Consider the following 20,259-nt stretch of genomic DNA (forward strand, 5'->3'; position numbering starts at 1 on the left):
TTGCACCTAAAATAAAACTGCCATTGGAGTGGGTGTCCCGTATAGGGTATTCTTTACTATGTGCAATTTAAAATTGTATTAATTTTCCAAGCTTTTAGGGATTACGGTTTTAAATAAATTTATTATATCACTGCCTATAAGTGAGCTATATAATTACATATATATATAAATCATCAATATATATATATACATGTCTTGCACCTAATTTGCAATTTTTGTTCTCAATGGTATATTACATTAACAAATAATTTCTAATTGAGATAAGTGGTATATGTGCAGAAAATATTGAAATTTTACATTTAAAAAACCAATTAAATACTAATTACTGAACTATAAAACGATATTATTATCCACCGCCAGCCGATAGTTGCCGCCCAGCACATCACTAGCGAGTACACACATCTAATACTTTTGCCATCTCTAGCCCGGAGTTGCAAAAAAAAAGTCGTATTCATGAAAAAATGGAATTAGGCAAGAAACTACGAGAAGTCGGGTGGTAAGTACAACATTAAACAGTAGCATCCAATTGGGTCTAACGACTTATGCAGGCACCTGACGGAGGAGGGCCTTAAAACCGTGACTACAGCCGTTGGCAGCGACGATGCCCGCAAAATAGTCGATGATGCACTGAATGTGAGTTGTAGGCGAACCGGCTGCTCAGCATTCTGTGTAATTATTAATTATAACCTATTACTCACGCCTTTCAGCGAGATCTACGCGATATCGGCGGTGGCGCACTGCCCGCGAAACGCGAAGATGCCACTTTGCCCGGAAAAATTGTGCTGCAGGTCCAGCGTGTGCGAAATATCGCCGCTCCCAAGGCGAATGAGGAATCGAAGGCGGCGCCACGCCTCCTTCAGTTGGATCTGAGCGATGGACAGAATTCCATTCAGGCCTTGGAGCTGGAGCCAGTGTCCCAGTTGAATCTCAATGTGGCTCCCGGTAGCAAGATCTATTTCAAGGCCGAGAAACTGCAGCTGATGCAGGGATTCCTGCTGCTGAAGTCCAACGAGATTCAGCTGCTCGGCGGCCGTGTGGATGCACTCTACGAGAAGTGGGATCTGGCCAGGACCATGCTGCGATATGCGCGCAGTGGACGCCCATTGAGTGGGACATCAGCGCCACCCCCTTGGGTGGCATTTGGCCGAAAAATCGATACCACCGCCGAAAGGGAAAGGAACTTCAAGAGCCTGGGCTCCTCGGGCGACAAGGATAAGCCGGCGAAGGAGAACGACGAGTTCAATGCCATGCGCACCGAGGCCATTGCTGTGGCCACCAAGGCCGGCGGCAAGAAGGTCTTTGGCGGCGGCGGCCAGAACATAATAGATCACAATATCAAGAAGATCCTGGACAAGGGCTTCAGCGAGGAGGAGGCCCGCAGTGCCTTGCATGCTACCCGCAACAACCTGGAGCGTGCCCTATACAATCTGAAAAGACGCAAAGAAGCTGGAGGTGTCGGTCCGGTAGAATCCGTGGGCCGTCCGGGACGTGGAGATCGTCCGCCGAGAGAGGGAAAGCGTGGTGCTAGCGCCAAGGACGAAGCTGAAGCAGCCAAGCCTGCTGCCAATGCCACGCTGTTTGATTTCCTAACCAATAAACTGCCCGCCACGGAAACACCGGCCGCTAGCATTGCAGAAACTTTTGCTGCCGCTCCAACTGCCCCACCCACCACCAATCATTTTAATCCATTCAAGCAATATGGCAACTCGCGGTTCGGCGAGTCCGAGAGCAGATCTTCAGCTGTGGGCGGAGCAAGCAAGTTTGCAGATCGTTCGAGGTTCGAGAACAACGTATCGAGCAGCTTTGCCGCACATCGCGGTGGACACGCGGGTTCGTCGCGAGGTGGTGGCCGCAATCGAGGTAGCGGCAGAGACGAGAGGACACCAAAGGAGGAGAGAGTCCACAGGGAGGAAAGGCCCCCGAGGGAAGAAAGGCCTCCGAGGGAAGAAAAGCCGGCGAAAGAAGAGAGGCCACCCCGAGAGCGAGGAGGCTTCAACGAACGTGGAGCTGGACGCAACAAACCAGACACCGCAACCGTAAAAACCTCCAATCGCAATGGCTCGGACAACGCGCCAGTGAAACCGATTTCCGAGGCTAAACCAGACTCAGAATCAACCAATGGAAAGGACCACACTGCCAATCGACGTGGCAGCGATCGAGGCAGCAATCGAGGAGCCTCCAATCGAGCAGAGAATGGCAACGCCAATGGCAACAGACGTAACAAGCCGGCAGCAGCAAGCTCAAGTTCGGCGAGCTCAGCTGCGAAATCCACAAATAGCGCTGGCGATGACTTCAACGCCCGTCTGAGCAAGGTAACCGAGGAAACGGCTAACCTCAAGGTGAGCAGTGCTCCCAAGCGAGAGAATCGACGTAAGCAGGGAGGACTGGGACAAGCGAATCGCCAGGCGGGATCGGGCACAGAAACGCAGCAGCAGCAGCCAGCACAGTTGCCTTCGCAGAAGCCAGAGAAGGCCCAGTCCAACCAGAAGCATCAGAATCAGCATCACAATCCCAGGCATAATTCGCACACGAACTACAGTCAATTGGCGAATGGCTACACGTACGATCCCAGCAAGATCATGGGTTTCCAAAGCAAGGAGGCCAACGAGTTTGCCATGAGTCTTCTAAAGAGTCAGGGTGTCACGATGCCCAACCAACAACAACAGCAGCAGCAGCAGCAGCTGCAGGAATCACCACCCATGTCCTTTGGCCCCGTTTCAGCACCAGTTCCCCGTGCGCAACCTGCTCCAGTGGCTGTGCCACAGGCTGCACCAAGGGATCAGTACGGCATGCTGCCAGGCGATGCATGGCTGTGGCAGAAGGGCGACTTGTGCATGGCCAAGTATTGGGACGATGGAAGGGTGAGTTTAGGTCGCCTAACTAGAAGTACATACGTTACAGTAGCAAAACTATATCTTCACTATTTTATTAGTTACCTTTTAGAACTAACTTACTATTCTTCTAAACTTTCCAGTATTATGAGGCTGAGATCACGGGAGTGTCGGAGAAAACTTGCGTGGTCTTCTTTATGGGCTATGGAAACCACGAAGAGGTGTTGAAGGTGGACATCCTGCCCATCACTGATGCGCAGAACAGGCCTCTGAGCAACGCAGCGCAGCAGCAGCAACCGCATCAGCAGCAGCAACCGCATCAGCATCAGCAGCATTCACGCTACCGCGGAGATCGTCAGACGCAGCAGCAGCAAGTCTACGTGCCGCCCCACAAACGAGAGCATTGAGACAACATAATAGCAGCCTGTTTACAACGTATTTAAATCAATTGAAATGTTTCGAATAAACAACTTTACAGTATATTGAAACTATGAGTATGTTTTCTTTTATTCCTCAGATGCCAGTATAAATAAATTAATAAAAGCATACTTTTGGTTAATGAATAATTGGATACATCTTCCGTTTTTTTAATAATTTATAAATTACAACTTTAAATATTTATAACATTAATGTTTTGCTAAACCACATTTGAATTCGATGAATTCCAGCCGCAATGTTATCGATTGTGCCTGGTTTCTGCGCGTCTATGGGCAGCACTATTTCGCGCCGCTGCTCAGCACTGGCGCATTTCGCGAATTTTCCCTCATACATACATAACTTATTTTTAACATTTTTCGACGTGATGTGCATTTTCTCTCATAGTTTTGTGCTTAACCATGTAAAATATAATTAGTCCGTAGTGTACAAACAATAGGAATTAGTGCAAAGGTAACGCAGCAAGAGTGCAAAAACCCGAAATGGACGCAATAATTGGCCAGCAAATGTACAGCTGGCTGGCTGACTTGCGATAAATGCGCTGGATAAGGTTCAGCGTAGTAAATGTCGCTTGCTGAGCATGCAAAACGATTAACGAGCCGTATAAATAACTGACTAATCAGATAAAAGTGCAATGCGGTCATTTGCATGTATTGTGCGCATATATTTTCATATGATGGCAAAATCATCGTGTAGTACATGCACCAGTGTTGTCAAGTTCGCATGTGGTGTTGGAAAGCGCCGGTTGCCAAAATTCGTGTAATGTTTTGTGCCGTTTTTATTGGGCATTATACAAGGCATTTAAATAAACAACATTTAATCCTTATTGCCTGTCATAAAATGTGTTGCATACTATGCTTAAGTACGGCAAAATAAGGTGGGTGCCATCATTAATTTCCACATGCGATACTCGGCGAGTGCCCGGCGACGATAGCCAACACTGGTGACTGTCTGCTGTTTTCAGCACGTAAAAAGAAAAATGGTAAAATAAATCCTCCTCGATTCTCGGGCATTGTGCAAATTAACCAATGAATACGCTTCAGCCATAACCAGCCACATAAACCGTGAAATTAAAACGGAAAATCCGTGAAAAGTGCCTTTTGTAGTCTGCAAACAGCTGAAAAGTCAACGTCAGGCCAAGAAAATCCGACCATGTATATAAAAAAAAAGCCAAGAAAAATCAACATTACGCTTAAAACTTCAAGCATTTGCATTTGATCGCCAACTGCGTTCGCCATTTACTGATAAATAATACCCATTTATTGCCGCATATAAATAAAAACCGCACAACAACAAAACGCACACATGCACGCAGCGAAAAAAAGTAGCAGCAAAAATAAAAGCACCTCAAAAAAAAAAGAATAATAATAAGCAAAAGCAACTCGAGAAATACTTTTAATTATGCTGGCGAATTTTCTCGTTCTGTGCAAGTGTTTTCCACCGGACTCTCCTCCCCGCGAGATGCCTCCCCCCTCCGAGTTTTCCGCCCCCCTTTGGTGCCGGTGCTAGTGTGAAAATTGCTCTTATGAAATTTTGCGTAACCGAATTAGAATGAAAATTGTGTAAATCGAAAAATAAAGACAAAGTCGGCCAAAGCAGCACTTCGGATTGTTTATCACACGTATGCACATACATATATATACGCTTAGTTGCAGGCGGACTCTATAAATCCGTCTGTATATTTGTACTAAGTACACACAATTGTTTGGGATCCGATAAGAAGCGAGATATAAACAATTTCTGTTTTGGACTTAACGAGTATTACTAGTAGTCCATTAAGCTGACTTAATCCAGTCGTCGATATCCAAAATAACAAGCCGCACAAACAAGCCAGTTATGAAAAAAACCAAAAATGTGAAATGGCCAATAGGAAAATGCAGAACTAGATTACTACTACTATTTAAAAATCCGAAAATGTACACAAATTTCCATTCGATTCCATAATAAATGTATATTGTTAGAATGCCACACAAAATACCACAGCCGAAACAATAAAAATAAGAAATAAAAACATACAAAAATGTAATAATAACATGCAGATACTATGAATATTTCAATAAAGAAGTGAGATGAATATAACTACATACTTCAAAATCTATGTGGCCTAAAAAGCAACACGTGCTCCAAAAAACCCTTAATATTTAATAAGTTAATAATATTAAAGCAAAAAAAAAACACAAAGTAGTCGGTTAACCGCCATACAAACGCGGTTTGATAACTAAATCCTCAAACAAAATCGAATCTAAATCCAAACATCTTTCATTGCAGTAAACATAATGCCCGCAAAGTATCTAAAACATTAATGTAAAAACGATATTCGATTTCTTATTATTAACCACCCAAAAAACTGTTAACTTGTGTAAGTATCAATTCGCAGAATAAACTAAACTTGGATAACACTTTCAACTTTATCCCAACAGAATCACCGTAGAAATTAGACGAGCGATCAAGACAAGGACCTGAATATTTCACACATGCATGACTGACCAGCCGGAGGAGCCACTGAACACCAGCCAGTAAACGATGGCCGCCGAGAAGGAGATGCAGGCCCACGACATGGTCCGACGGCGGAGTTGGGCCCGTGCGGTGGCGCTCTACGACCAGCTGATTGCGCCCAATCCCGGCCAGGGAGCCGGTGGCCAGGTTGCGGGATCGAGGGCCCAGAAGGACCAGCAGATCGCCTGCCTTCTGGGCCGATGCGAGTGCCTCCTGGAGCTGGGAAAGTTCGAGGGCTGCCTGGCGGACGCGTACAAGGTGCTCACGCTGCTGTCCGAGCAAACAGAGTGCCTGGCCAGTGTCTCCAGGGCACGCCGATGGCTCGTCCACGCCCTGTTCAAGATGCATAAGTACGGGGTACGTATGATCCAGAATTCACAAGGAAAGGAAGGGTTTCCCTTGCACTGCAAATACTTATTTGATTTGCCAAAACTTAATGCAATGAGCCTTTCAAAGAAAGAGAAATGATTTATTATAATGTAGTTTAACCGACCGTTAAGGTTTCGTTTAGCGCGATCTTGCATTCATAAACCTTTTCTAACTTTGTTGCAGGACGCCGAGATCTTCCTGAGCAAGTGGATCAACGAGCTAAGCGGCCAGCAGATCTACTCGGACATATCGAAAACCCTCGAGCGCTACAAGTCCATCATTCAGATGATCATGAATGGTCAGCACAAGGCGCAGGCCCTGAAGATTCCACACGCCCGTCTCGAGGACGAGATGGCCATACTGGACACCAAACTGGATCACTGGGCCACCAACAACCTGCCGCTGGACAAGTACAGCAAGCTGCTCAGCAACAAGGGCTTGAAGAAGCGAGAGCAGCAGCAGCAACAGCAGCAACAACAGCAGCAGCAGCAACAGCAGCAGAATGGCAATGGGATCGGCAGTTATGCGAGCAGCAGCAGTAGCTCCTCCACCGGCAGCAGCAGCACGATGTCCAGCTCCAGCACAAGCCTTCACAAGACCAACGATCTGCTGGCGGCCATGAAGCTCACGGCAGGAAAACACCAGCCTGGCTCCGGCGACGGATCTGGCTCGGATCAGGGCGATCAGGCGGCTCCATCGACCACCTGCAGCTACTGCACCATCACCTTTCAGACGAGGAACGAGCTGCGACAGCACTGCCAGACCGAGGCCCATCAGAAGGTGATCATGAGCGATGAGGGTACGTATTTTGGCATAATAGGGAAAACATTCAATGCTTTAAGTGAAGTTAGCACCTTTATTAAGGCATATTGGAATCAGATAAACGCACCGTACAATTTTTGTGCTATAATAGCCTTATGTACACATTGAAACCTTCTGGCTAGCCTCAGAATTATGATTAATAATAGACATGGTTATAATTAGAATGCCAATGTTGTCTAAAGAAATGAATTGTTTGAAAAGTTTGAAGTAATGTTTTTGCATTCATACACCTCCAATTTTTATTATCTCTCGGTCTCTACAAACACCAAAAATCTTTACTGAAAATTATGATTCAATAGAAATTAAAAATCAACCTGGAAATGGTATCCCATTTATGTATAAGTGTAAATGTCAATGGCAATATGTTCTATAAGCAAAAAAATCTAAATGAAACTACACCCCCAACTGAATTCTATCTATATTTTCTATATTTAAAAAAAAATAAGCATTGAAAATATGCATTTCCAGTCATTCAAACTCAATAATGTGTTCACTTTCCGACTAGGCCGTGACTGGAAGTGGCGTCCGCCGCCCCGTGGTTACACACTGGACACCTATTCCCTGTGCGAGACGTTTAGCGAGGCACACATCTGCCACTATGGAGCGCAGTGCGTGGAGGCGCATGGACAGGATGAGTTGAACGAGTGGAAGGAGCGCTTCGAGTACCGGCGGATGCGGATGCAAAAGGCCTGTGAGAAGGAGCTCTACGGCAAGTCGTACACGGAGCAAGTGCTGGACCGCTGGATCCAGGCGACAGCACCGGAGCGGGTGATGTGCGAGCGAGTGCCGGACATGGAGGCACGGTGTGAGCAGCAGCTGGTTACTAGCATTAGCTCGAAGACCTCTAAGCGGGAGTGGCTCTTTCAACTGGAGACGAAAAAGCCGCTTAAAGCGGTAGCGCTCTTGCAGGACGCCCATCGAAATCACTTTGCAATGAAGTCCATAAAAATGTGCAAGCCAACTGAAGCCAGCATGGAACTCAAATCAGACCAGGAGTGGCTGGCAGGCAGTTCGTCATCTCAAGCGGAAACATCCAACGACGACTCGGCTGCTTTGATTCACGAAATCACAGTTGAGTTTCACACGGAGATCTATGGAACCTTCCGACAAGCCATCTGCTTCGACGTGGGTCAGGAGCCCTTGCTTGTGAGGCATCTGTGCGTGGATGTGTTGCCTGTGAATGATGCGGAGAAAATCGAGGAGATCAAGCGGGACATCATTAACAGCTCTGCCACGCGATGGGATGTTGCGAATACGCAGCTCACACGCTTCGAAACGACGATTGGCACTCATCTGAAAACGGAGGCGTATCTCAGTGATTTGGAACACGAAAAGGAGCTACTGGAGAGGTATCCCTGTCCAAGGGCAGCCACTTTCACGTTGACACAGTCGACCATTGTGGAGAAGCGGTTGACGCAGAATAACTACCGCTCCCGCATCCACGAGTTGTTGTCAGTGGAGGAGATTGCCCGCTATGAGCAGATAGCGAGGTATAATGTAAGAACTCGCCTCACAGTGGCCTCCAATTATATCCTGACCCCAGCGGGAATGGCCACCAGCACGGCCAAGTATTCCCTGGCTGGTGAACTGTTTGCTCTCATGCGTTTGGGCAAGGACATCTCGGAGGATACGTCGCCTGGCAGATTGATTCTCTCCAACTGCAGCAGTGTGTATATCTCAAAACCCGAGGATCCCGATTCCAAAGCAGATCCAAGTAAACGTGCAGTTTACGAGGCGTTGATCGAGGACAAAGGCAAGAATGTGATTTACTTGAAACTATCCGCTAAATGTGTGGAGGCAATGGCTCTGCAGGCGGATACCGAACTGGAGGTGGATATACAATTCCAGCTGAATCGAATGCCATACTGCGAGTGGCACAATGCGGTGGACAAGATCACTGATTTTCGGCTGATCTTTCCGGCTACGGAACTGGAGCCGAGTATACCGTGGACACCGAAGAAGCAGTGGGCCGATTCCTGTGAACCCAAGTTAAATGCCAAACAAAGGGAGGCTGTGAATGCCATCACCACAGCGTTGAGCATTAAGTTGCCGCCCATCCTGTTGATAGGACCCTTTGGCACCGGAAAAACCTACACACTGGCCCAAGCTATCAAACAACTGCTGACCCAACCAGAGGCCAAAATCCTGATCTGCACACACTCGAATTCAGCCGCTGACCTGTACATCAAGGAGTACCTGCATCCGTGGATCGAGGAGGGTCTGAAGGAGGCCACGCCGCTGAGAGTTTACTACCACAAGAGATGGTCAGCCACTGTAAACGGTGTGGTGCAAAAGTACTGCATCACCGATGGAGTGGGCAACTTCCTTAGGCCCACTGTGGAGGATATAATGCGTCATAGGATTGTAGTTGTTACCCTGAGCATCAGCATGGAGTTGGCCACTCTGGGTCTGCCCAAAGGGCTGTTTACCCACATCTTTCTGGACGAAGCTGCTCAGGCCATGGAATGCGAGGCCATTATGCCGCTGGCTTTAGCTAATGATTCCACAAGGATCGTTTTGGCTGGAGATCACATGCAAATGAGTCCGGAACTGTTCTCAGCCTTTGCCAAGGAACGCAAGCTGCACATTTCGCTGTTGGAGCGGCTGTACGATCACTATCCCTCCAACTTTCCCTGCAAGATTCTGCTGTGCGAGAACTACCGTGCCCACGAGGCCATCATCCGTTTCACTTCGGAGCTTTTCTACGAACAGAAGCTGGTTGCTTCCGGAAAACAGCCACGGCACGATCGCTTTTATCCATTGACCTTCTTTACTACCAGGGGAGAGGATGTTCAGGATAAAAACTCAACTGCTTTCTATAACAATGCTGAAGTTTATGAGGTGGTGGAAAGGGTGTCCGAGCTGCGAAAACGTTGGCCCAGTGCCTGGGGTAAACTGAACGACACCAGCATTGGCATCATGACTCCCTACTCCGATCAGGTGTTTCGCATTCGCTCGGAGCTGAGGAAACGTCGCATGGGTGGAATATCCGTCGAACGAGTGCTCAATGTCCAGGGTAAACAGTTTCGAGCGGTGTTCCTCTCCACAGTTCGAACCCGACGCACCTGCATGCCCCAAGGAAGTGCCCCGGGAGCCGCCTCCACGACCAGCATTGGCGATGCCGACGCGGACTATGGATTCTTGAGCAATTCGAAACTGCTGAACACGGCCATTACGCGTGCCCAGTCTCTGGTAGCTGTGGTTGGTGATCCGGTGGCTCTTTGCTCCATTGGTCGCTGCCGCAAGGTGTGGGAGCGCTTCATCGAAATCTGCGACGAACATAAAAGTCTTTTCGGCTTAACCTGGTCTAACCTGCGCTCCCAGCTGGATGGCGTGGAGCTGAAGCGCGGCTATGTGCTCAATCCGCTGGCTCCCGAGTTTGTGCCACGTGCCCTGCAACCGGAGGCGTATCTGCGGGAGCAGGCCGCTCTCTATCTAAATGGACCGCAACACGGACATGGCGGCCACGGACCGCCGGGTCCTCCGGCACATTTTGCCAACGCAGCTGGAATGCTGGGTCCCGGACCAGCGGCCACTGCTCACCAGATGAATCAAATGGCTGCCGCCATGGCTGCCAATCAGCAACAGCTCAACCACATGTACTCCACCCACATGGCGGCTATGATGGCCGCTGCAGCTGCCGTCGGCGGAAAGTCTGGAAATGGCCCTGGACCAGGAACCGGCGGAGGTCCCGGTCCTGGCCAAGGCCCACCTCCACACTACGGCGGCGGAGGTGGTGGCGGACATATGGGCATGAGGGGACCACCGCCACCGGCGCCGCATCTGCGTGGAATGCCACCCGGTGGACCGCCGCCACCCACACAGCAGCCAGGCGGAGCTGGAGGCGGCGGAGGACCACCGCCACCATATGGCCAATATCCAGCCATGCAGCACTGGCGGCCACCGCAGCAGGGACAGAATCAAGGACCGGGACAACAGCAGCCACCACAAAATCCGAATGCCAGTCTGTGGGGTCCGCCGCCGCAAACGAATCCGTGGAGTGTGCTGCCGCCCAGTAAGCAGCCACAGCAGCCTCAGCCACCACCAGTTAGTGCGCCCGGACGTGGACCGGGACCTTTGCCACCGCCACTCAATGCAAACCCGTCTCTGCCCCTAAGAGGTGGTAGTGTGCCGCCACCTCCGCCGAACGCGTCGGCTGCTGCTCAGCTGCTGAGGAATCCCAGCGAACTGGGCTACTTGGCCAAGAAGACGCTGTACAACCATGGCCAGGCACCGCCGCACCATCAGCTTTATGGACCCGGCCCAGGACCACCGCCGCCGCCATCGCAGCAACAACAGCAGCCACCGCCGATGGGAATGCAGAGGGGCAGCAGTGTGCCGAACGGACCCATGTCGCCCATGGAGAACGGACCGCCGCCACCGCCCTATCTGAGGCACAATGGAAGTGGCTACAATCCCGGAGCACCACCACTGCCACCGCAGCAGCAACCGCAGCCACCACCCAATCCTTTTATGTACGCTGGCAAGCAGCCGTCGCCGAGCTCCATGAGATTTGGCCCACTGACGCACGAGCTACTGCCACCCAATGTAAGCATCTATGAAATGGCTTTCAATCCGAAAGAGGAGCAATACAAGTGGTACCTTAAACTTCTTGAAACCGTGGGCCAGGATGGCGCCAACAAGTTTGCCGACATGCTGCGCCAGGTGATGGCCACAGTGCAGCAACAGCAGCAGCAGCAACATAAGCCGCCGCAGCAACCGATGGTTAACAACCCAATGCTCAACAATCCGCATGTGCAGCGACCACAGTATCCCATGATGTATCCACAAGGTCAACAGCAGCAGCAGCAACAGCAGCCGCCACAGCAATCTGTGGATGCTTCACCGCCGCTGGAGAACTTCAACCAGCAGATCGATCTTGTCTTCAATTCGATTATGAATGGAGCCAATGATGTAGCGCAGCCCATACTGCGCGATGTCCTGGGCATGGTAGCTGGCACGGGCAATGCTCCTGGTCCACCGCTTAGCAACGGTATGAACGGAGCCGATCTCCAGCAGCAGCAGCAGCAGCAACAACAACAGCAGCAGCAGCAGCAGCAAAGCCGCCTATTTGCCATGATGCAGCAGCAACAACAGCAGCAGCAACAGGCCAAGCCACCGCCAGGACCTGGACCACTGTACCCCAATCATCTGGGCGGACCTGGTCTCCACCAGGCGCCGCCCAATGGCGGAGGTAATCTGGGCGGCGTCGGAAACACCAACTTTATGGGCAATGGTAAGAAAAGTAGAGCACAAGAATTGGGTTTTATTTTAACCCATTATCGAGGGTACAAAATGAGTTTTTAGATCCTTGTCCTTTATTATTCTAATATATTTTACTCCTAACTAGCCGGAAATGCTCTGCTCAATGACAAGCCCTACAACAACGTGGGCATGCACAACAACGTGGGCTTGAACAACGCGGGAGTTGGCGGTGTCGGGATCGGAATCGGCGGCGCAGGAGTGGCCGGACACAACAATAATAACAACAATGGAATGCTGACCAATGGCAACAACTCGGTGCCTTTGTACCGCCGACAGGCGCTCACTGGAAATGGGATTGGAGGCGGAAATGGCGGCTACAACAACATGCATGGAATGGACGCAGGTGCCAACTTGATAGAGGCACTCTTCCAGGCCAACAACTCGGTGGTGGATCACTCGGTGAAGTCGTCGGATCATATGCACGGTCTGCTGTACAACAATTTCAATACGCTGAAGGGCGGGCACGAACTGGATCTGTTCCAGGCCATGGCGCCCAGTGTTCCGCACTCGGAGGCGGCTAATCATCACCAGCAGTCCTCCGGCTCGTCGGCAACCACCTATGCGGCTGTGCTGAGCCAGGGACCACAGGCGGTGGTTGGCGGAGGCGTTGGAACAGGACCATCGCCGGGACAGTCGCAGGCGCAGGCGGGCGTGGCTGGTTCGGGAACGGGCGGCAAGGGCGCGCAGGCGGTTGGTGGCAACGATCTTCTGGAGAAGGATCCGTTCGCGGCTATCCGGGAGTTGGGACAGGCCACGACCGGATTCTACAATTACTTTCAGTGAGAGGCGGTGACGGCGGCAGCACATCTCCTGCTGTGGCATCAAAGGGTCATAATCTAAAAGCAACAACAAAAAAAGAAAAAGCAAAACAACAAAAAAAAAAAAGAAGAAAAATTAACAACAAAAAAAATTGCAAAATTCTTAGCTGAACAAAAAAAAAAACGTAAAAAATGCCCCAGACAATGGGAAAAACGGAAGAGAAAACGAAAAAGAACTGCTTCTTAATTATAGTTGTCCCTATCCTAATTTTTTTGCTTTCTTTTAAATTGCAAATTATTTAATTACGGTAGTCTTAAGTTAAACGTGTGAATTATTATATTTAATTAATAATATACATACATACCTATTTAGTTAATGTTTAGTGGTTACTAAAGCTCGCCCAAATGCCGCAGCGGGGATTTGTTGACGTTGACTCTTCACCCTCCATTCTCCATTCTTTACCTTTCACCCTTGCCCTCCAGCCACGCCCCCCTGTTAACCACGCCCCCAAGGCCGCCAGAGGCGCCGCCTACGTGGCCCCCAGCATCCAACGGGTTGCTCTGAGCAGCCCAGAAATGAAAACCCAAACGCCTACACAAGAAAACCTTATCGATTAGACCCTTGAAACATACAAACAAATAAAAAAAACATGAAAAAAACGAACAAAAAAAATAAATAAAAACAAACAAACATAAAAACCGCAAAAAAATGAAATAAATATGTAATAACTATAAACTGCAAAATGCATAGTTAGCTTTAGACGTAAGCATATTCAAGAACATTTGTATTGTAAATTTTTTCTATTTTTAGTGCGTAGCCTATGTGCTACATGAGCCTTCAGTTCGTTTTCTACCTTTAATTTCTCAGTTAAAAGTTTCAATTTTGTACAGAAGTTGACTATTGAAAACAAAAACAAAACAAAATAACAAAAAAAAAAAACACAAAAAATATTAACAAAAACATTAAAACTGAAAATTTGTCACGCACTCAAATACATAAATTATTATCCTTATTAACTGTAACTTCAGATTATATACCTATTATATATATTTAATGGCTATAAGGGATATGAACATTTTTGTGTACGAATTATACATACTTACCTACATACAAACATATATATAATATGCATATAAATATTTAAATTTGTGCACGAGTTATTTGTTCCTTTGCCCATCCAAAATTGTCGATGCATGTGTAAATTATATTACGATTGTTGACCTCCCCCAAAATTGCAGCCATCGCCCCCCTCCCCCTCTCCAAATTTCCCAATTATAAACAAATCCCCCACACCCCCCACTCATCGTTTAGTCCGATTTGACGACTGGTAAATGTAAAACATACGAAAGAGAAAAAATGCAAGCAAGAAATATAAGAATTTTTCGATAAGAGTATTTAATCAATCTTTGAGTTTTATCGTAGTATTTTGGCTAGCGACTTGGATAGCGTAAACATATTAACTTTATATAATTGTAATTATTTAACCAATGTAATGCATAACAACCAACTAAAAAGCGTATACAAAAAGAACGAAAATTACATTTAATAAACTACAAATTGTACTTTTAATAATCCCCCCTCCTCTCACCACTCATGTCATTTGTTAAACGATCTTCTAGGAAATACATTGCATACACTGCTACACGAACACATCTAGTGTTAAATTATATGTAAATTTAGACACCACACACAAACAGCAACTAACTAAAAACAATAATACTTAGCACACACCACACATCGAGCACCACGAGAACAGACCGAGAAACAGATAATGAAACCAGAAGCCTAACGAAATTCCTCCATTTCAACTGTATTGTATATGTAAAACAATTTATATGAAACCAGCTACGCTGAAAATACTTATAAAAAATCACAAAAAAAAGAGAAAACAAAAAAGATCCCCAAGGGACAGCAAAAAAAATATTGCAATTTTGGTTTCCTTTGCCGGCAGAAAACTGTTTTAAGCCAACAATCTTTCCATCTTAACTGATTTCGAAATTACATGGCTTGAAATTGTTAATTTCCATACCAGCGGTTTTGAAACTGTCTCCATTAACCCAACTAACAGTGCTTTATAGGATATAATTCGATTAACTAACGTTTTAAATCTTAACTTTGTTTGAGAGCGGGGACAACTTTATATTAAAATAGGTTACCTAAAATGTATGTAAATTTACAAGCTTAGTTAAAGAAGTTATTCGTGAGTTTTCATTCATAAAATTTTAATGCTGATGAAATTATATCAGATTAGTTCAGATATTTTTTAAAAAGAGGGTTAAAAGAGGTTTTATAAAACGGTTGTTATGGTGTGTTTCCAATCAGCTATAGGATATATATAAGCACCATCTGCTTAGACTCTTTTTATCTTAGTAACCACAAAGGATAGCGTTAATCAATTTGATTTGGGGATGCCAAAAGAATCGGCATTCTCTGAAGTTTATTGGTACGTTTTGAACTTAACTAGGTACTTAATTAGCAAGTGGAACTAATCCTACAGATCTAGACGGGTATGTTCAGTGCAGACAGCTCCTCCTTGACCTCATCGTACAGGTCCTTGTACTCATCGTTCTGGCGAACCAGCAAGGCGACTGTACCGCGCTTCACGCCCATGGCAGCTCCCAGATCCGCCCGACTTGGGGTGTAGGCATAAGGGATGCCCTTCTCCTCGCAAACGGCGGGCAAGTGGCACATGATGTCCACAGGTGTAACATCGCCAGCGAAGATGCAGATTCTGGAGAAGATCAGGGTTGTAGTGGTTGGCTTTCAGGCGGAGATCATTCAGCACTTACCCCGTTTCGCCCTTGCGCAGGCGAGTCTGTACATCCTTCAATCCATTGCGCAGGAAAGTCTTGTGCTTCATGGCCTTCTTCACCAGTTTGTAGCACTTTTTGGCCAGTTTTTTACCTGCCATCGGTTTCGCGATGGCGTTCACAAAGATCAACTTGTCGTCGTAGGACTCCTCCTCCTTGATGGTAACATCGCCACTGGCCACCACGGAGTCATCGGCATCCTCGGAGCGCTCTACTTTCACTTTAACCATGGCTTTTCTGTTAAAAACGTGGATATTTTGTTTAAACTGCGGTTTTTGGTTCGAAACACGTGTTCAGTGTGACCGCGGGGGGAATTCGAAGTATACTAGCGTGCCCAGAAAAGATACTAAAATAAATACTGTTGCCGTGGATTAGTAGTACATACTCAATGGTTGGTGGCTTCGCTAAAGCTAAGTTTCGACTCGTACACGGAAAAAAATTATCATCTGGTGTGTGATTTTCCAGAACAGTCCCTCAAATTTATTGTCATTTAAGATAGTTTGCTTATGCTGAGCTCAGGAATATGACCACATTAAACATTTATTAAAATCTCACATACAAATTCAAATCCACATGACATAAAACAGTTTAAAATTAGCAGAAATCTTACGGGGTATACAGTCAAAAGATCTGCTTGGCCAGTTGGATAATATTCATGGCCAATCGGATCTCCCGGGCGCCGCGTACGCCCAGGGCCGCCAAGTCCTCCAGGGTCATTTGGATGAGCACCTCAATGTCGATCTCCTGGCGCGTGAACAGCTCCGTGAGATGTTCGTTCCCAGTGCGATCGAGCAGGGATTTGACACGAGGACTCAACGTGGGGTGCTCCACCGGGGAGCACGGCTTATAGCGTGGATGACTGAAACTGGGAAGGGGACTCTTTGGGTGCTCCACCTTAATCTTTGTCCTCGTACTTTTCAACTTGGAGGCCTCCTGCCTGAGACGCGTTTCCTGCAGCAGTCGGATATCCGGCTTTGGCCTCTCTTCCCTTTTGCTACGCGATTTCGAAACTCCGGATTCTCCGAGTAGCTTGGTCTCCCCATTAAGAAGGGTACTTTGACTGGTGGGCGAAAATACGGAACGCGTGCGCATGAATTTTTGTGAAAATCGCGTGGGTAAAGTAGATTCTGATAGTCGCTTTAGGCCGGACAATGCTGATCGACTGTTTGGTACCGTGAGATTATTGGCCTTCGGCACTCCAAAGAGTCCATATTTCGCGGAACCTTTCCTGCCAGCGCCCCCAGTGGGCGTGACATCTTCGAATGTAAAAGCTTCGGTGGAGAGGGGAGTTAGTGGGGTCAGTGGAGATGCGGGATCTATGGAAAACCGGTATAATAATTTTATTGTTGCCTATAATGGTATTAGCAGTAGTACCTCTATAGACGCGGTTGTAGCGCTCCATTCTGTAATTTTACAAATATTATTTTCCACGAGCACAAAGACGACAAAAAACGTGCAAAAAGATTTGCGAAAAGCAACTAACTGTAAGTAACTGCTTTGATAATGCGACCGCATTAAGAGCGGTTAAAATTACCGAAGATTCGATGATCAGGCAACTCATAAAATCCTAGTTATAGACCATTATCAGTGCTCAAAAACGATCCTTTAAAAGGATGACAAGCTTCATCGTACATAGAGATATATATTTTAGTTTAAAAATGAGTTACTACTACTGATAGTTTAGTTCGATTTAGAACGATTAGTGAGTTAAAAACAAATTTTTACTTTTTATTCCCGTTACTCGTAGAGTTGATATTTAATAATAGTCTTAAACTAAAAATAAGTAATTGACAAAAAATTAAATAACGAAAAACATAAATCAAAACATTAAACATAGTATGCTATTAATTTATTAGTAATTAAATAATTAATAATTGTAATCTGCCGCATTAGAATATTCAAATCCAACAACTTATCTGTTATAAAAATCTCTAAAGTCACCCTCGTGATTTGGGTGAAATGAAAAAATTAGAATACAAGTTCAAGGAACTCGCCACGCATTAATATTTACCATTTCACATGTCTAAGTACCAAATTTCGATTTATACTGTCTACATAATATTATTTTGCTTCTAATTAAAGCGAGTTTGTCCAGTTTCTTAGTCGTTATTTTTGCGATGCGATTTGATTTGATTTGCTTCGGATTTTGCGACGGAGTTTCTGCGACGAATTTTTTTGCGAATTGGCAGTCAACAGATGAACAGATAAAACGTAAACAATTAAGCTAATTTAATGACGCTGAAAATGCACAATTCTTGCGTGCAATAATGACAATATTCATAAAGGTAATAAACACTCGGAGTAAAAATGGTCAATTTTCATATGAAAAGATACACAAATGAGTTGCTTAAAAGTATAAATTAATTGTCTTACTTTAACTATAACATAAAAAACGGATTTTGACAAAAATGTTCATGTTAATAAAAATTACCAATTTAATTTATTAAATACTTCAGTAGTAGTTTGCTGTGCTATTTTCAATGTGTTATTAATTATAAGGAACTTTTTCATGATACCTTTTTTTTTTTATTTTCCTTTTGCAGCTCGAGTTACAAACATTGATGATTTAAACTAATTAGTAGTAAGGAAATGGAAACATCTGTCCCGAAAATAATGTATTGGGAATGTAATGTATCTTAAATGCATTAAATGTCTTTTTTGTATATAGACATTTTTGAATAGAACTATTAAGATAAGCTGGAGTTAACTGAGGTTTCGGTATAATTTTCAGCACCCGCGACTTCAGAAAAAAATAAATATACACATATACGTATGTAGATATATTTTTTTTAGGTTCTGCGAAATCATGACATTGCCACCTGTTAAAGCCCCACAGATATATTGGCGCTGCTGCTTGGCTGTTTGGGTCTTAGGCGCTTACCTTGCTTTATTTGGTTTTTCGTGGGCAAGAACAACATGGAATTATTGTGTTTGCGCAGTCGGCAATGCCGAAGCTTTAGCCAGACCCCTGCTCCCCATAAACTGCCCCCCCTGCGGACCAAGTTGGCCACATGTGGGGCTTGTTGTTGCCGGCTTTTGGCCAAGAAACAGCTGAGCTCGGCCAGCTGCTTTGTGTTTATATTTTTTTCACGAGCATCGGAGGAGCGCCTGCGCAGTGGCTATAATACCCCCCCGATCCACAAGCAAATCGAACAGAAAACCGAAGCGAAAAGCCGAGCTTTTTGGCGACTCGACTCGAGAACGGACGTATAAAATTGCGATGGCTCGCCACAAAGCGATTCAGTCGTCTAACGGAGTTCAAACCAAGCTGAGCTGGAAAAGTTCTGGTGCCTATAGCGTGGAAAATCAATCCATCGAGTAGTCTGTCGTAAAAATTGAGAGAGCCGATATAAATATACCCAAGTCATAAACAAGTGCGTTTGAATACCAACAAAAAAATAAAAGAAAAAAAGTCAGAAATCATTTACGAGTGCTGTGCTGTGGGCGCATAATTGTATGCAAAAGTGCATAAAGTATCCAACAGAATATAGCGAAATCAATTTGTTGGGGGGAACCACCCAAATAAATTCCCCATCAATTCTTTTCGACCACTTGAGCCGTGTTCTTGAGACATGCAAAAGTAGCCAGTGAAGTGTTAAATACAAAAAAATAATAGTAACAACAACCAAGCAACAACTAGCGACAACTTGCGAAACTTATTTTTGCGAGTGTTTTTTTGTTTGTTCGCCGCCGACGACGACGAAGCCGCCTCAACAAAAGAACTTTGGTAGGTTTTTATTCGGTTTTCCACTGGAGCTTTGCCTTTGTTTGCCTTGCCGTGGATTTCATGCAAATTAAATTAAGCAATTAAACGAAACACACACAAAAATTGTATTTGCCAAGCTCGATTCTTTAGATTTCTTTCGTTTTTCGCCTTTGCTTGGCGATTGTATTGGATTACCTCATATAAGAGCTCCCTAGGTGATTGCAAAAGTTTCGTTATTAATTTGTTTGTTTCTTTTTTTTTCTTATTTTTTTTCTGTTCAGCGTTTCTGGGTATATTGGCAATAATTACAAAACTTACCCAATCGGTCAGTTATTATCGCCTTGTCGGATTGTGCTTGATTTTGCTGTACTAGTTTTCGCACTAGGAGTGCAAGTACATTTTTATTCTGCTTTATTTTTCCACTTTGGCCGGTTGCTTCTCTCATGGAAATTCAAATAAAAAACTCAAAAAACTTTTTTAATAACAACAGACGGCGGGGGCGAAAGGCGGGGGAGTATGGGGTTCATGGTTGGGGCTGCACTGGAATAAATTTAATTGAACAACAAAAAGAAAGCCAAACAATCATAGACATCGCAGAAAAGTGAATTGTTGTTGCTCTTTTGCCGCTCAAATGATACACAATGGACAGCCAGGGTACAGCTGCCACCTAGAACAAGTGGCATAATAAATATTTAAAAAACAAACAATGATAGAAAATACGTAGAACGAAATGAAATATTCAAAAGTGTACTTATTGCATTTAAGC

At 45.7% G+C, this 20,259-nt stretch overlaps 5 protein-coding genes across 7 annotated transcripts in view; 3 read left to right on the forward strand and 2 right to left on the reverse strand.

Moving 5' to 3' along the window:
• The first annotated feature begins 363 nt into the window (after window positions 1-363).
• On the forward strand, window positions 364-3,322 carry LOC120449123 (tudor domain-containing protein 3). Its single transcript, XM_039631436.1, has 4 exons — window positions 364-496; window positions 549-633; window positions 708-2,861; window positions 2,975-3,322. Exons 1-4 carry the CDS (start codon window positions 462-464, stop codon window positions 3,236-3,238), a joined length of 2,538 nt encoding a protein of 845 aa, XP_039487370.1. The 5' UTR covers window positions 364-461; the 3' UTR covers window positions 3,239-3,322.
• Window positions 3,323-3,565: 243 nt separating this feature from the next.
• On the forward strand, window positions 3,566-14,371 carry LOC120450526 (probable helicase with zinc finger domain). 3 transcript variants are annotated; one of them, XM_039633611.2, is made up of 6 exons: window positions 3,566-3,719; window positions 5,535-5,625; window positions 5,687-6,119; window positions 6,315-6,930; window positions 7,459-12,189; window positions 12,304-14,371. In XM_039633611.2, the coding sequence occupies exons 3-6, from the start codon at window positions 5,790-5,792 to the stop codon at window positions 12,999-13,001; spliced, it is 6,375 nt and encodes a 2,124-aa protein (XP_039489545.1). In that variant the 5' UTR covers window positions 3,566-3,719; window positions 5,535-5,625; window positions 5,687-5,789; the 3' UTR covers window positions 13,002-14,371. The 3 variants fall into 3 exon arrangements, with proteins under 3 accessions (XP_039489545.1, XP_039489547.1, XP_039489546.1); XM_039633612.2 differs by lacking the exon at window positions 3,566-3,719 and adding an exon at window positions 4,203-4,248; XM_039633613.2 differs by lacking the exon at window positions 5,535-5,625 and having other exon boundaries at window positions 3,569-3,719.
• A 1,002-nt stretch (window positions 14,372-15,373) lies between these two features.
• Window positions 15,374-16,103, reverse strand: LOC120448269 (H/ACA ribonucleoprotein complex subunit 2-like protein). The gene is made up of 2 exons (XM_039630193.2): window positions 15,767-16,103; window positions 15,374-15,708 (listed from the first exon to the last, which is right to left on the reverse strand). Exons 1-2 carry the CDS (start codon window positions 16,015-16,017, stop codon window positions 15,477-15,479), a joined length of 483 nt encoding a protein of 160 aa, XP_039486127.1. The 5' UTR covers window positions 16,018-16,103; the 3' UTR covers window positions 15,374-15,476.
• Window positions 16,104-16,309: 206 nt separating this feature from the next.
• Window positions 16,310-17,321, reverse strand: LOC120449964. Its single transcript, XM_039632668.2, has 2 exons — window positions 17,162-17,321; window positions 16,310-17,103 (listed from the first exon to the last, which is right to left on the reverse strand). The coding sequence occupies exons 1-2, from the start codon at window positions 17,187-17,189 to the stop codon at window positions 16,409-16,411; spliced, it is 723 nt and encodes a 240-aa protein (XP_039488602.1). The 5' UTR covers window positions 17,190-17,321; the 3' UTR covers window positions 16,310-16,408.
• Window positions 17,322-19,043: 1,722 nt separating this feature from the next.
• LOC120448137 (Ig-like and fibronectin type-III domain-containing protein 2) overlaps window positions 19,044-20,259 on the forward strand; it is a 70,650-nt gene continuing 69,434 nt past the window's right edge. The window contains exon 1 of the mRNA XM_039629954.2: window positions 19,044-19,514. The gene's annotated coding sequence lies outside the window, so the exon portion shown is untranslated. The remainder of the gene's footprint in view (window positions 19,515-20,259) is intronic.

The sequence above is a fragment of the Drosophila santomea genome, chromosome 3L (assembly GCF_016746245.2).
Source record: "Drosophila santomea strain STO CAGO 1482 chromosome 3L, Prin_Dsan_1.1, whole genome shotgun sequence".
Taxonomy (NCBI): Eukaryota; Metazoa; Arthropoda; class Insecta; order Diptera; family Drosophilidae; genus Drosophila; species Drosophila santomea.

Bases quoted from the DNA above. Each gene is read 5' to 3' on its own strand.
- LOC120449123 (XM_039631436.1), top strand. From the start codon at position 462: ATGGAATTAGGCAAGAAACTACGAGAAGTCGGGTG. The intron at 634-707 runs GTGAGTTGTAGG...CACGCCTTTCAG, and splicing joins TAGTCGATGATGCACTGAAT to CGAGATCTACGCGATATCGG. The intron at 2,862-2,974 runs GTGAGTTTAGGT...TAAACTTTCCAG, and splicing joins AGTATTGGGACGATGGAAGG to TATTATGAGGCTGAGATCAC.
- LOC120450526 (XM_039633611.2), top strand. From the start codon at position 5,790: ATGGCCGCCGAGAAGGAGATGCAGGCCCACGACATGGTCCGACGGCGG. The intron at 6,120-6,314 runs GTACGTATGATC...ACTTTGTTGCAG, and splicing joins TCAAGATGCATAAGTACGGG to GACGCCGAGATCTTCCTGAG. The intron at 6,931-7,458 runs GTACGTATTTTG...CTTTCCGACTAG, and splicing joins GGTGATCATGAGCGATGAGG to GCCGTGACTGGAAGTGGCGT.
- LOC120448269 (XM_039630193.2), bottom strand. From the start codon at position 16,017: ATGGTTAAAGTGAAAGTAGAGCGCTCCGAGGATGCCGATGACTCCGTG. The intron at 15,709-15,766 runs GTAAGTGCTGAA...GATCTTCTCCAG, and splicing joins CTGCGCAAGGGCGAAACGGG to AATCTGCATCTTCGCTGGCG.
- LOC120449964 (XM_039632668.2), bottom strand. From the start codon at position 17,189: ATGGAGCGCTACAACCGCGTCTATAGAG. The intron at 17,104-17,161 runs GTACTACTGCTA...GGTTTTCCATAG, and splicing joins CTACAACCGCGTCTATAGAG to ATCCCGCATCTCCACTGACC.